Here is a 15,816-nt window from a genome sequence, read left to right as displayed (position 1 = left end):
GAAACTGGTCAGGCTAATCCAGTTTCAATAATCTGAAAAAAAAAAAAAAAAAAAAAGTAATGTACTGTAAATGTCCGCGACCCAATCAAAACGGCCCCGCGACGCTACCCACCAGTTGAGAAACGCTGGCCTAATGCTAGCATTAGCTCAATTAGCTTGTTGCAACTAGTCCCAAACATTGATGAACAGTGTGTCCTAACGCCAGGGGGACAAGGTGTTTGTTTTGGCTGGCTGAGGTTAGCCTATAAGGCACAGTTGTTGTGGCTAACAGCCTCCATTCACACTAGGCTATTCACACTAGGCTATCTCTTCCATTATGTTTTCAAACCCAGCTGGCTGTATAAAATGAACAACCACAAAGTGGTGACACTTACCCATGGGTTCAGTTCATTTTGTTCATTCATTGTTTTCTGGACATGTTACCATGCTACATTAACACAGCAGCTAACAGAACAGACAGGCCTCCCATGGTTGGCGACAAGTGTATATCATTCTCTCTACCCAAGATGCAACACTGCTCTACCCAACATGCAATGCTGCTGCTCAGAGTTGCTCTTTAGCTCTATTTATCTGGTCAAATCTCACCGGATTCCTGTTTCCAGTACACTTTTAGCATTTGGTTTTTAACAGAGAAGAGTTGGAGCTGCTGAAAACATACAGTATGCAAATGAGAGTGAGACCATGAGTGATATACCCACTGAGATACAAGCATAGGTGTGTCTGTTGTCTGTATAATAGCGTGCGTGCGACAAGTGACAAGTGTCAAGTGTCATACAAGAAGGAAGGCTGGCCATAATGAGAATGAATCCGCACTTCCTGCCGCCCTTCAACATAAAACCATTTAGAAGGGACAGGCACTGAATGCTGCTATAGCGCCCCCTAAAGGCTAAATGACAAAATACTTCTGATATAGGCTCAGAGTACATCCCTCCACACCTGTACCAAGTTTGGTTAGCATCGGACGGTCTTTGTGAAATAGGCCCCACCCACAGAAAGTTGGAAGTGGATTATATCGCAACGGTGCGTTTTTTTTTAAAACTTCCAAATCAGTGTTGTGCAGGACAGTCCCCACATGATGTGTGCGTTGGTTTGGTGAAGATTGGACAAAATTTCAAGGAGAAATGGCAAAAAAACTGTTTTGGACAAAATGCGAAATGGCGGAAAATCTAGTCAGACGGAAATGGGCGTGGCCTAGTTGAGTAGATGCGGGACGACCCAAGGAATGCAGGGAAAAAAGAATTTTGATGATAGACCCTACGGGTCAAAAGTTATGGACCAAAAGGTAAGGAGGGCTGTTATAGCGCCACCATCTGGTCAATTGGTGCAATTTTTTCGGGGATAGTAAAAGACCCCTCCGTGCACCTCCCTACCAAGTTTCGTAGCTCTAGCTGTTATGGTTTGTGAATGACAGCTAATTTACTGCAAGATTTTGCAAGATTTTTCCAAACCCCATGCAAGTCAATGGGGAAAAAAATGGCGCTTAATGGCGAATTGCGGCCAAACCGCTTTCACAAACCCTTAGCAAAGTCATAGCACACCTGTCCTCAATAAGCCGGTCATTTTGAGGTCTGGCATGTCTATGTGGCGCAAAAATTGGGGGAGTTATTACTCGTAGAAAAAGTGGATAGCAAGAAGTATAATAATAAGTATGTGGGATTTCAAGATTGTGCCTTGCTTGTCAGCAAGCACAATAATTATGTCACTATTCTAACTGATTAACCTCGAAATTACCTGCAAAAGGTTCAAAAACACTTATCACATTCGATCTATGACCCCCCCACGCTTTACAGATGAATGGACTATTCCTTCTTGCGCAGTTGAGCCTGCATGGGCAGCACGTGAAGCCAGAGTCAGTCCGGAGCATTGGGTCCCGAGTGGAGAGTGATAGGACAGACACACACATGTTCATAGGGAAGCATTAACTACTACAGGTAGCGTGGTGCAATTCAACACATCAAATTATTAACAAAAGTCCGCACTTTGTAACACACAGAGCGCACAGGGTGAATTTTATGAATGGAAAGTGAAAACGATACGTATCATAGCGCATTTCCCAGTGGGCATACGCAAATCTGAGTCATTTAGCAGTGTGTATACGCCGTATACCTGCGTATCACGTAGACTACACCACTGGATGGTTGAATCAATGAATGGGTGAAATGATGGGTAGAGGCAGGAATGGTTCTATTAGCTCGAGCCAGGAATCAGGATCTGAGTGATCAACGATTTAACTATTGGTCATAACTGACAGCGGGAATGCACTGACAGAATATACATCAAATCAATACACACATCGGGTCAGCAGGGCATATTAATGTCTTTAAATGGACCTAAGAGACTGCTAATCAATATTGCACCAATACCAAGCAATGGCTTGATTTAATGTGTTTATGAGGGAAATCTTTAAAGGGACTCTTTCAATGTGTACTTGTAGAAGAAATGTAAGTGGTTAGGCCTAATTATATCCATTTTAATGTTACATTGTTGCTTGTAAAAGAAGGTAGATTATAGAGAAAGTTGTTAATGTTCCTTTCAGTGCCTTTCGAGTGTTTTACTGGGGGAGGGTTGACATGTTGGAAGACTTAAGCCCGGTACACACATAAAGATAATCTGGCTGATTTTGGCACGATTTCCCCCCTTCCGACCAAGGACAGCAAACGCCCGATTATCTGATGGCTCTAAAGATGATCCTGTGGTGTGAGGTGTGTTAAGAGTCCATTTCTCCCCACCATCTGCTCGCAAAATGGTCGGGGCCGACGATCGTAAATATTAAACCTGTTCAATATTTACGATCAAAAGCCCTCTTGTGTGTGGGGAAAGCCGACAACTGCCAAGTCACTGACTCCACGGATTGTGACGTGGAATGGAATGTAGCCAATCAAGAAGCGAGTTGACTGAAGAACACGGAAGCATAACAATATAAGGAAGAAGACGACACTCGTTCTTCTTCTGTTTGGTTTAACGCGTCTTCTTCTTTTCGTTCTTTCGTTCTTTTCGCAGTTTATATGCCCTGTCACACATGGCTGCCTCCTACATGTCAGTCAGGGTACTAGTACTACATTAGATCGCGTTTGATCATACGAGATTTCTGGCTTGGGGGACGAGACTCTAGACCAGTGATACTCAACTTGCGGCCCGCGATGGAATTGCAAAAAAAAAAAGCATTTCAGTCAGTGTTATAGCATTTCAGTCTGGAATATGGAATATCTTTCAATAATCTATGATTTAGCTGCTAAATTGTCAAATACTGCCGTCTGCTTGCTACCCAGGCACTTATGTATGTACTTAACCTAACTAACTTAACCTAACTAACTATCCGGTGTGCGCAACATTGTCAGACTAAACTCCGGCTGACACCCCAAAAACCTACAATCCGCTACAGAAAAATGTATATTGTTTGTTTATTAACTGGCCCCTGGCCTTCTATCATTTCACGAAAGTGGCCCCTGGGCAAAGCAAGTTGAGTATCCCTGGTCTAGACTGTCGTAGGACAGATCTTTATGTACAGTATGTGGTGTGCTGTATTGGGAATATCGGAGCACACCACACACAATACAATCAAAACGGTTCAATCCATGATTTTTTATCTTCATGTGTGGGGTCACTCACATAAAAAATCTGTTAAGATTTAGAAAATCTTTATGTGTGTACCAGGCTTTACCTAATTTCTGTGCTGTGATGTGATTCATTACAAACTGAAGACCAGTTTCACATAGCAATCCTTTTTTGTATTGAATCCATAGTAGGGATGTTCATTTTGAACAATTTGGATATCTACCGATACCGATTCCGATACCAGAGCTCTTGGCAACTCTCCCAAGGAGCTGCAGCCTCCATAGTAGCTGGCTCCTACTGTGACATCAGTTAGTCTTTGGTTTGGTAATCAATTATCTCATATTAGTTACATGGCTCATAAATATTCCACAATATTCAATTAAACAATTAATAAAGGTCATTCGGTATTTACAAAACAATTGATCCACTCAAAATTATTAAGATTACATTTCAACAAATAAGCGACAATTAAACACCCCTGCCACTTTACCACATTTGGTCAAGTGGGAAACCCCCCAAATATGTATGAGACTAAAATATCTTTAAAACTCAGGAGATGTTGTTGAGTTAGCTAACCGCTAATGTTACTACCTCACTTCTACTACTTACAACTAGCACTGTTTCATGTTATGTTACGGTGGGTTTATGGTCCAGTGCAGGGCTGCAGGCTATGAATGGACTCTGGATCGGAACATGGATCAGCGACGTCAGTCCGATATCCGATATGTGAATTACGTCATATCGGCACCCGATACCGATATCCCATCCCTAATATTATGTGGAGTTTTTCCGCTTCAGCTTTAATCACCTCCTTGCAGTCTCCAGCATCTCTTGACCTATGCTGTGCAGTGTGCACATTGCCTTATCTTTTTCTAAACACAAACAGGCATTAGGAAGTTGATTTCTCCTTGCCTTCTACTCTTATATTATCCCCTGTGTTATTATATTTGGATTGCTATTGAGGCATAATTTTGATCTCTTCATATATAAATATGTGTTTCAGGGTTTGGGCTCATCAAGCTGGACTTGAAAACAAAGTCTGAGAATGGACTGGTAAGTCGTCGCCGGTCATTATCAGAGTGGCCGCTCCAGACTGCACCCGTCTTCTCTCTCAGCCTAAGAGGCTCTTGACTTCAGAGTGTGTTTGATAATGAAATGGCTGCTTATCTGATCTCCTAAAAAAAATTTTTTTTTGCATTTTTAAAAACAGAAACAGACACAATTTTAAAAAGTATGTGCGGGTACGGGTAGAGACGGGATACCCTAGATGGGCTTATACAGCGTCTCTACCTCAGAAAACCAAATAATAATCTGTACAAATCATACACTTTGCCAGGACACCCTGGCCTGGGCTACCTGGCTGGTGTGAATTTCTTGACCCTACAAACATACATTTAGGATTATGAATGAAGTCTTTATCGCTGTAAGTTTCATAGTTATGGCTAAAAATAGACTCATAATAGCAGAAATCGCAAATGTCGATCACCATCAAAATGTAATCAATTGTTCTTTTGCTCAAGGCCTATCTATTCACCAAATTTGATTTAAATAGATTTTTCTTTCTTTTACATATCCTGCTGACAAACAGACGAACAAACAAAAAGGGCAAAACATAACTTCCTTGGTGAAAGTAATAATAATACAACTTATACCCATTGTATTAATTAATAGTAATAGGTCTAATAGTAAGTGATAGATGCAGATACCGTTTTGTTAAAAGCTTTCCAGATGGCTTCCCTTTGGGAAACCTGTGCAGCCACTCAACTGCAAATATACATGAACATAAGATGATTTAAAATGGTAATTCGGTCTCTCGCCCCTCTCACCTGTCTGTCCCATCTGCAGGAGTTCACCAGCACTGGTTCTGCCAACACCGAGACCAGCAAGGTCGCCGGCTCCCTGGAGACCAAGTACAAGTGGGCGGAGCATGGCCTGACCTTCACGGAGAAGTGGAACACCGACAACACCCTGGGAACTGAAATCACCCTGGAGGACCAGGTCAGTGGGCGGGCTGGTGGATGGTGTTGTCAGCAGTAATAAAAGGTTATACATGCAGCAAATCATAAAAAAATAAGTAATGGAATTCCTAGAATATTATGGAATTTAGCATTTACTTTTCTTATTAGTGCCTTGCTGTGTGTGTCTAGTTAACATAGATAGCTACTCTAATGCTATTTACAGTGCCTCCTCTCAAATTGGACCTTGGCATCTTCTGATGAATAAGTCATCCTTCAGTTGATTGATTTGAAAAGATCAGAATCTTTTCTTGCTCTTAATTTGTCTTCCGTTGGTCACACCACACTCATTTCATCTGTCTCCTTCCTTGTTCCACAGTTGGTGAAGGGCCTGAAGCTGACGTTTGATTCCTCCTTCTCACCAAACACTGGGTGAGGAGGACACTGCTGCACACCACAGAACAGTATATGGAGGGCAGTTCAGTGTGAAATCAAGTTGAAACAGTCACTTCAAAATAATTTCAAGCTCATGCTGACAAAGAGCTGTGTATATCATGGAATTGAATAAGGTGTCTGGTTATAGGTAGAGTGTGGCCCTGTTGGGATTTGGCTTTTGATGCCCACTGCGGCCCACCCATCAAATAATTTGATGAACTCGTATAAGACATGTTGTGTTAGGGAATAAGGGTTAGGGTTAAACCAGTATGTGTTTGTCACAAGTCACAGCAGTCTGACCTTTTGTCCCGACATTAACAACTCGTCTCCCCCCCCCAACGCCACGTCAGCAAGAAGGGCGGCAAAATCAAGACGGCCTACAAGTGTGAGCACATCAACCTGGGCTGCGACGTGGACTACGACATCAATGGGACAGCCATCCACGGCGCGGGGGTGGTGGGCTACGAGGGCTGGCTGGCCGGCTACCAGATGACGTTTGAGGCCGGCAGGAACAGGATCACTCAGAGCAACTTTGCTGTCGGATACAAGACGGACGAGTTCCAGCTCCACACCAATGTGTAAGGACCAGTGTTGGGGTAACTCATTACAAAAGTAACATATTACATTTAATATATTACTTTTAGCAGTAACTCAGTAATATAACGTATTATTACCAATAGTAACTAAGGACACCAAGCAGCTGATCAGTGTGTTGATGATCATGCTGTACTTTGACTACAATGTTGTGGGTTTGCTGTGATGAGGGGAAACAAATCCAATTTTGCCCATAGGCCCCCAAAAGTCCAGGTGTAGCTCTCGCAAATGCTATGTTAAAATAGCAGGGAGGTTGTGTCCGCAAGTCTGAAATACTAAGCAGATGTTTCACTCAAATCGCGAGATGATGAACTGGAGAGAGAAAATATTTATTGGTAACAGAATGAAATGTTAAAGTGTAACTTACCACCAAAACACTTTTTTCAGCTTTTAACCAATATATATGGCTTTTGGGGTGGTATGTGAAGGATTCTGGTCTCACATTTGAGACCAATCTTTTTTTGTGCCCTCAAATGAATGGGCGATTTGGTACATCGTTACGTCACGGTGGTATTTGCGCATGCCCCACTCATGTGAAACACCCCCCCCCCCCCCCCCCCATGTGATTATTACTGTAGTTCACGCGGCGCGAGCCCTTTAAGAGCAATGCATCATGTGTAATCGCCTACTGTGGCTAATGTTAGCGGCTAGCTAGTTATGTTACATGGCAGTAAAACGCCACTGAATGACCAAATTGATATAACAACCATTTCGAGTAACACTTTCCATACGGATCACCAGCGTTAGTTTGTTGTTTATAACGTGGCTGGCTATATTTCTAACGTTCTCTATCTACTGGATCTCTGATACACTGAAAATACTGGGAGGCGGGCCATAGCGCCTCTGTCGATGATTTGATTTGACAGTTCTGGGCACTGGCGTTGGCCAATCCTGGCGTGTTCCACCCCCAAATCGATTGTGTTCTGGCGCAAAGCGAGTGGGTTCCAGGACGAAACAGGCTCGAGCCAACTACGTTATCTGGAGCAGCGCAGTAAATACAATATTCCTGGAATGCGAGTTTAACTAAACAATTACATGTCCTCTGCATTCTACATCAAATGAAGACATTACCGTTTGTTTTATTTGGTATGTTACATACTTATTGGCCAAGTTATGTTAGATATGGCCTAGGAATTCTGCCAGGGTAAAGAAGGGAGTATAGTATAGTATGTACATATATACATCTTAATTAATCTTAACATTTTGTTTGAGGGTGGAAAATGTCACCTTTAGAGTGGGCAAGAATCAGCTTTGTAATAATAATGCCCCCCCCCCTCAGAAATGATGGCACTGAGTTTGGCGGCTCCATCTACCAGAAGGTGAATGACCAGCTGGAGACGGCTGTCAACCTGGCCTGGACCGCCGGAAACAGCAACACCCGCTTTGGCATCGCCGCAAAGTACCAGATTGATGCCGACGCAGCCTTCTCTGTGAGTAGTGTGCAAGTAGTGTGGTAGTATTTGTTGTAGTAGTAGTTGTTGTAGTAGTAGTAGTAGTAGTAGTAGGGGGGCACGGTGGCTCAGTGGTAGAGCTGTCGCCTCGCAGTCAGAAGGTCCTGAGTTCGATTCTCGCCTGGGACACTGTGGGCGCTGTGGTTGTGTTCCCCCCCATATCTTCAGTGCCTACTGCCCAGGTGGGGTATCTCGTCGTAAGGGCCTTTCTGTCTGTGTGGAGTTTGCATGTTCTCCCCGTGCTCCCCCAGGGGGGTTCCTCCGTATATAACCCCCCCATTAAAAAAAAACATGCAGAAGATCAGATCGTCATCATCATCCGACCAGTGACGACAACATCCGAAGTCGGTCCCCGGGCGCTGTACGAGAAAGCGACCACTGCTCCTGGCCTGCCCCCCGGAGGAAAGGACAAAGCCAGGATGGGTTAAATGCAGAGGACAAATTTCACCGGCCACCATCAGCATGTGTGTGTTGTGGCCCTCCGTGCATGTGTTGATTGTAATCGTGTGACAATAAAGACGGGCTTGTCCGTCTGAAATCGTGTTTTTAGTAGTAGTCATCGTCGTCGTCATAGTAGGGAGCATTCAGGGTGTCTCTGTGGACTCTGATGCATAAGGTTGATTTGGCAGGGACAGTACACACCAATCGACATTTTAGTTTTAGTATTTTAGAAAAAACAGTACATTAGGTTAGAAATATAAACAGTACAGCAGTATTAAAAAGACTGAGTAAAAGCCATGTCATGAGTAAATGACCATAAAAGCAATGTCCACACATGAGTAAATGACAGTGGTACACAGGAGATTTAATTATGGGTACAACTGGTGTTCTTGAAGCCAGTTTTGAGTCTTTTGGATAGTCCAGATATACAGTAGAGCAGGTCCTTACGTTTCAAGGCAGTGATCCAATGCTGCGTGGCTCAGGCAGACAATGCTGAACATCCAAACATAATATAGATTTGGATGTTGTCAGTGGTTCTCAACCTTTTTACACCAAGTACCACCTCAGAAATTGCCACCATATGAAAGTATGAGAGGGAGGGGAGCGCTGCGTACTAGGGATGTTCATCAATTATCGAAAATCGATAATTGATCGTTAAGGATTGGAATCGATCCTGTGGCATTTGGATCGATTTTTTAATTATTAAAAAAAAAAAAAAAAAAAAAAAAAAATTGGACTAGGTTTGGGTGGAATTCGTTCCTCCTCGCCCCACTCCATTGCACAGCCGACTAACGTGAGGTGGAACTTCATATAGTCTCTAGTTTTCTGGCTGGGCATGGGTCTTTGTGCCAACAAAACTGTTTTAAACATGGGAAATTCACCGGGGACAGCAGTGGCAGCACCGGGGACAGCAGTGTTGGAGAGGAGACACATTGAAATAAAGAGTTCATTGAGGAGAACACGTTGTCTTTTGTATTTTCTGCCATAGGCATTCATTTTGTTAAAAAAAAAAAAAAAAAAAAATGAAAATTTTCTAAGTATTAATAAAATCGATAATCGATAATTGATCGTTAATTTTCACCAATTATCGATTTTGGAAAATTTTCAAAATGAACATCCCTACTGCGTACCACCAATGTACCTGAACCACTGTTCTATGTTGTCTTACTAGTAACAACTGCTAGCAACTGCTTCAAATGCTTTGTCTTTTAGTGAACTGTGAAAATGTCTTCTTTGCTTCCCTCACAGGCCAAGGTGAACAACTCCAGCCTGGTGGGCCTGGGCTACACTCAGACTCTGAAGCCTGGTGAGTTCAGCCTGCTTTCTTTAACTAATGCCTACTTCAGACTCTGAATCCTGGTGAGTTCAGTCTGCTTTCTTTAGCTAATGCCTACTTCAGTTCAGACTCTGAATCCTGGTGAGTTCAGTCTGCTTTCTTTAACTAATGCCTACTTCAGTTCAGACTCTGAATCCTGGTGAGTTCAGTCTGCTTTCTTTAACTAATGCCTACTTCAGTTCAGACTCTGAATCCTGGTGAGTTCAGCCTGCTTTCTTTAACTAATGCCTACTTCAGACTCTGAATCCTGGTGAGTTCAGTCTGCTTTCTTTAACTAATGACTACTTCAGTTCAGACTCTGAATCCTGGTGAGTTCAGTCTTGCTTTCTTTAACTAATGCCTAGTTCAGACTCTGAATCCTGGTGAGTTCAGTCTGCTTTCTTTAACTAATGCCTAGTTCTTCAGGCTAGGCGCTCCGAGCCCTCGGCGAGCTGTTTTTAGAGCTCAGCGACAAACCGCCTCTGATCAGAAGCAAATCACGTTGGCTCGGTGCTTGCAAATCAGTGCTCGCTTGTTAAATGTGAACTGTCCACAGACGCGAGTGGTGAGCTCCCCGGGTGCTCACCGACGAGTCACAGTGGTCCAATGGATATCTAGCCTGCTAAACATCTGGTCGTGTCGGGAGAAAAGAGCGTAATGAGACAGACACGGCTCTCTGCAGCACGCTACAGACAGACAAGTGGTCTGACTGAGGAAGCCATTCTTACAAACTGCTGTCCCACAACCAAAAATCTAATTTATAAAGCATTTAAAGCAGGACTAAACAGCAGCTTTTAACCAATATATATGACTTTGGGGGTGGTGTGTGAAGAATTCTGGTCAAAACTTCCACATTTGAGACCAAACTGTTGCCATTGTACCATTTGTATCATTTTCAGCCGCATAAGTGCCCTCTATAGGTTGAACACTGCTTTTTTTTGCCCTCAAATGAATGGGAGATTTGATACGTCGTGATGTCACGATGAACCAAAGACTATGGGATTTCAAGATAGTTACTCCCCTACTCCCCCTGTACCCTTTCCCAGCTCCTCACAACTCCAAGCCTATTCCCATGATGTCACAAGCATTTTCCTACCAATATGGCGCTACAATATACAGCTCATTGGCTGTTTGTGTCACTTGACCTGTTAATTGATTACAATCGCCTGTTATTTTCCTACCAAGATGGCCGTGTGGTGATGTAACACAATACTATCAATAAACGCCACTATAATCATAAATAGAAATAAAAGGAAGGAAATGGCATTGTGTTGCTGTAAATCATTCCCAACCTTGTTCATACTAAGGAGCCCTAATTTAGTTCACATTGGGGCAATGGACTCCCATGTGATGAGATTTGATCTCTCAGATGCAAATCTGCTTTTTTATGTAGCCTAGATATGATTTTGTCCAGAATTCCATTAGGTTGAGAGATAACAGAGAATCCTGGAATCTTCTCAAGGACCACTGGCGGTCCCCTGGCCCCACATTGAGAACTACTCAACCACTTGATTGTGCCAAGAGAGAGAGGAGGGAGGGAGGGGTGAGAATGTGTGTTTGTACTGTCAGCAGCAGCAGCTCCGAGTCCGCACCAAAGTGAGCCTCCCCCCACACAGCGACTTTCATCCCCGCCGTCATTTCCGCAAACAAATCTCATCACAGTTTAGCACACATGTAAAATATAACACTATACTACGACGTGACAACGTGACAATGCTGCTCTAAACACATTGGCTACTATAATATATTTCCCTGCATCTCATACTGAGATTAGATCGGTATTAAGTTTGGACAGACTGGAATGGATTGAGCAGCCAGGGTCTGAGGAGGAGGGAGGGGGAGAATGTTCTGCGGCCGCGCTGCAGCTCTGCCCTGCGCTCGAGAGGAAAAAGCAGAGGTGCACTACAACTTTTGACAAGAATCACACAAAAGGGAGAAACGAAAATGAAAAACAGATTTCATGGCAGGGTATGTGGCAAGTTGGACAAGGGAATAACGTGGAGAAATCTCGCATTGTGATTACATGAGCGTGTTGAGAGCGGGGAGTTTGTCCTATTGTGCTGTGCTGCTATAATGAGTCTCGCGTCACCAGGCTCTTTTAACGATACTTAGACAAGCTACATACACACAAATGGGAGTCAATGGAGTCAATTTCTAGTTCGCCACTGAATGGCCAAATTGATATCACTTTCAACCATTTTGAGCAACGCTGTTTCCATACAGGCCACAAGCGTTGGCTAGTTGTTGATATTTATAAAGATTTTGGAGCTCTCAAATAACTTATTTTCGAGGCGGTGAGCAAACTGTCATGGCGTCGATTTCCGGAAAGAAATTCCTGAGCTGAGCACAGCCAAAGAGTATAGTGAGACAAGAGGAGAAGGTCCTTTATTGGTTTTTGGTTTTTCCCATAGGTTTTTTCAAATCAAGCATCATGCCGTTCTGCCAGAAATCTGGGGGGTTTAGTCCTGCTTTAAGTAGCTATGCAAATCTTAGATGTTTACTAAGATCATTTTATTATCTATTGAAAGATGAAATAATATTTGAGATAGCTGTAAACTTAATAACTCTGACTTTGAACCAATTTTGGAGAATGACTCAGATGTTGTGCGAGCGTCTCTAGGACCTGCACACCGGCAGGACGGTGAAACGGTCTCGTAAAATCATGGCCGACCCCTTCCACCCAGGAGTCAGGTCACGGACTTTTCAAAATGCTCCCCCTCGGCAAATGGCTGACGTCTGTCAAGACCAAAACCTCTTCGCCATAAGAACAGCTTCTTCCCAACCGCCATTGTCCTCATCAACAAGGCTCGGAATCCCCCACTACTAAGGACTCTACCCAACAGACTCTAAACAACAGGCCAGAATCCCCCACGCCACTTTAACGTAGCAGCAGCTGGACTGCATTCGTTAGATTTACATATCATAGCTGCCTTTTACCAGAACATGTTGCTCTATTCAGTTACTTTATATTCTTTAACTTACGTCAGGTAAAGTAAAGTAAAGTCCCACTGATTGTCACACACCTGAGTGTGCGAAATTTGTTCTCCGCATTTGACCCATCCCCTGGGGGAGCGGTGAGCGGCAGCAGTGCCGCGCTCGGGAATCACATGGTGATTTAACCCCCCAATTCCAACCCTTTTGATGCTGAGTGCCAAGCAGGGAGACAAATGGGTCCCATTTTTATAGTCTTTGGTATGACTCAGCCGGGGATCGAACTCACAACCTCCCAGTCTCAGGGCGGACACTCAAACCACAAGGCCACAGAGCTGGTCATGCTGGTCATGCACGTCATGCACCTTTTGGACTGTAAATTCCTAATTATCACTCAGGTCCTTCTACTTCATGTACTGTATATATTGGACCGCACTTTAGATTTTGTGTGATTTTATCTTTTATATTCTTTGTCTTCTGACTATTGATCTGACCGCAACGCTGCATACTTACACTAAGTGCACGTTCACACCATACACCAAACCCACGTTGAAGCCACGCAGTTTCATTTCGGCGTCCTTGTTAACAGGCGAGTCTGTTCACACCAGCTGCACGCCACGCTAAAGCTACGCTGAACTGATAGTTTCAGCTTCTGTTCTATTTTCCAAGCGTGCAGCGCGCAGCAGCCGACGTGCCAGGCATGGAGTGAATGCAAGTTGTGAAGGGGGGAGGGGCCACTGGAGCAGCTCCAAGCCAGGCGCTGAGGAAAAGAGTGTTTCTGGTGTGACCGCTTTAGCATGGCACTCAGCATCACTCACGTTCAGCTTGTCTTTGGCGTATGGTGTGGACCTGATTCAACGGACATAGTCCAGACTTGATGTCTGAAAGTGGCTTTGGTCTCCTCATGCCTCATCTTCATGTGTGTCTCCTCAGGCATCAAGCTGACGCTCTCTGCTCTCCTGGATGGCAAGAACATCAATGCCGGCGGACACAAGCTTGGTCTCGGCCTCGAGTTCCAAGCGTAGGAAGGCAAGGCGAACCTCTCAACCTCAACACACACGCACTCACATTCCCCGACCTCCACCAAGAAAACCTCCAATTCCCTTCTATTGAATATCTAGCCCTCACATCCTCCTGTTTCCCTTAGCTGTGATGCAGTTGAAGCAAGGCAGCAAAACAAAGGTCAAATCGCTCAGTTGACGCTCTGCCACTTTTAAAGGACCACTTTAAGGGATCATATATATATATTTTGAAAAACACAGGGCAAACTTCAGAACAAAACTACCGCCGAAGTTAAACAAAAAGAAAAGTTCGATTTTGAAATGTGTAGCTTACAAAAGGAAAAGTAGCCTCGAGTTCATTCATGTTACCCATTTTTGTTTCACTACAATGACACAAAATGCTTTAATTTATGTTTCTCTATGCTTTCCAGTGCAGATGGGGTGGTGGGGGGGGGGAATGCAAAACTAGAGACGGAAGAAACACGAGCTCAACACAGTAAGCATACAGTTGAGCAGTTTCACCACCAGATGGTGCTGTTGCCACTCCTCGGTCACAGCATTCAGTGGTCTGTCTTATCCTATTCTTCTACACTGGAGAGCGCTTACTCAATTCTAGGGAAAGTGTCTGTCTTGAGATCTAATGCGATGGGAAGGGTTACAGTAGTTGTCCTTGATGTAAACAGCTGTTGGTAGCTCAGAGAGGCACTACACCCCCTTGTGTATATTCTGTGTTTTCGTCTCACTTGTCTTTTGTCTGTGCATTTGGTGTGAATTGTCTTTTGTTACATATAGCAAAGATAATATTATTTTATCTACGGTCTCGCATACTTTAACCCACCTGTTAAGACGAAAGAAGGCAAATGGCCTGTCGGTTGCTCCTGGTCTAACAAAGGGAAGGAGAACCTGTCATGCGCACTGTTCACTTCCTCCCAATAAGAAATACTTTGGGACAAGGGAGGGAAAAAAGATGCACCTGACAGGAAACGCTGGTCTTCCAGAATCTGTTGTGGGAACCGAGCTTGGTGTTGACAGTATTCTTACTCCCTGAGTTAAATAAACATCTTGAACTGGTTTCTGGCTGTATTTGTTCTTGTGTAATTTGTCAGACGACAACCTTTTGTGACGACATTTTCAACCCACGGCTGTACTTGCTCATGCTTATTTGAGATACAGTGAGTCAATGCATTTGGACTCAAATTGAAGGGCCAAGCTGGCAGTTTCTAATGGCTAAAGAGGATTTTAAATGTATTCTTAAGCAGCAACTTGACTATTAGCCTATCTTTAGCCTGAGTTGTAATATTAGCCTATCTTTAGCCTGAGTTGTAATACCCTAACGGTTAGGGTGGTTTTTACCAGGCTAAGGTTAGGGCCTAACCCTACGCCTAGTAAAACCATCCTGATCACGTGAACTCACATTCACTTCACGCATCAGTCTGGACTTCCACCCGCCCCCAGCGATTATTGCAGAACTAGACTCAATAACTCATCTCAAGTGTATGTACCAGCGGAGTTTCTCGGCAGAAAAGACATTTTTGCCATTCTTTCGAGTGGATTTGGCGATGCCGATTGGCTGAAGGAGTTGTCTGTCAACAAGGCAAGTATGGTAAGTAGTAGTCTCGGTTTCCAGACGTTTGGTGAGAGCTGAGTCTAGGTAAGTCCAGACTGATGCAGATCAGGATGGTTTTTGCGTGAGAAATCCATCTTGCTGCGCAGCAAGCTTACTCCCTCCCAGCAGTGGGTGGGATTTAGGTGTGACGACGGCAAGAAGTGAGCCCGTTATAGACAGATGGTTTATCCAATCATGTGCCAAGTTTTCTTTGAACACCCCTGCCGTTTTCGAAACAGTTTCCAAAAAGGTGGTTCTGTCTAACAAACCATCTGGCAGCATCAGGTTAGTAGTAATACCCACTGATCTTAAGATATCCTTTTAAGCTTGTGGATTTGAAATCAACAAGGCCTGCGAGTGTTTTTTTTTAAAGAATTAATGGATGGCCTTTAAAGCACTTGATTGTTTAACTTAATATATAACATCCACATTAAAGGAACACTCCGCCCATTTTCAACCAGCTTTGTATCATTAGAACATCAGTAGTATATCAGAAAACTAAACGGTTTTGAAGTCTGTAATTTAATTTGAC

General features: G+C 43.7%; 1 protein-coding gene across 1 annotated transcript in view; it reads left to right on the top strand.

The window, feature by feature from the left end:
• vdac1 (voltage-dependent anion channel 1) overlaps positions 1–14,750 on the top strand; it is a 34,637-nt gene extending 19,887 nt beyond the window's left edge. The window contains exons 3-9 of the mRNA XM_083633218.1: positions 4,559–4,608; positions 5,401–5,553; positions 5,890–5,942; positions 6,296–6,523; positions 7,819–7,969; positions 9,680–9,737; positions 13,611–14,750. Of these exons, the coding sequence (XP_083489344.1) occupies positions 4,559–4,608; positions 5,401–5,553; positions 5,890–5,942; positions 6,296–6,523; positions 7,819–7,969; positions 9,680–9,737; positions 13,611–13,702 (785 nt within the window). The 3' untranslated portion in view covers positions 13,703–14,750. The remainder of the gene's footprint in view (positions 1–4,558; positions 4,609–5,400; positions 5,554–5,889; positions 5,943–6,295; positions 6,524–7,818; positions 7,970–9,679; positions 9,738–13,610) is intronic.
• Positions 14,751–15,816: the final 1,066 nt, after the last annotated feature.

Source organism: Poromitra crassiceps (assembly GCF_964638095.1).
Source record: "Poromitra crassiceps genome assembly, chromosome: 1".
In the NCBI taxonomy this organism is placed as follows: Eukaryota; Metazoa; Chordata; class Actinopteri; order Beryciformes; family Melamphaidae; genus Poromitra; species Poromitra crassiceps.
Note: the sequence above shows the minus strand (reverse complement) of the source record. Positions and strands in the feature narration are given on the sequence as shown.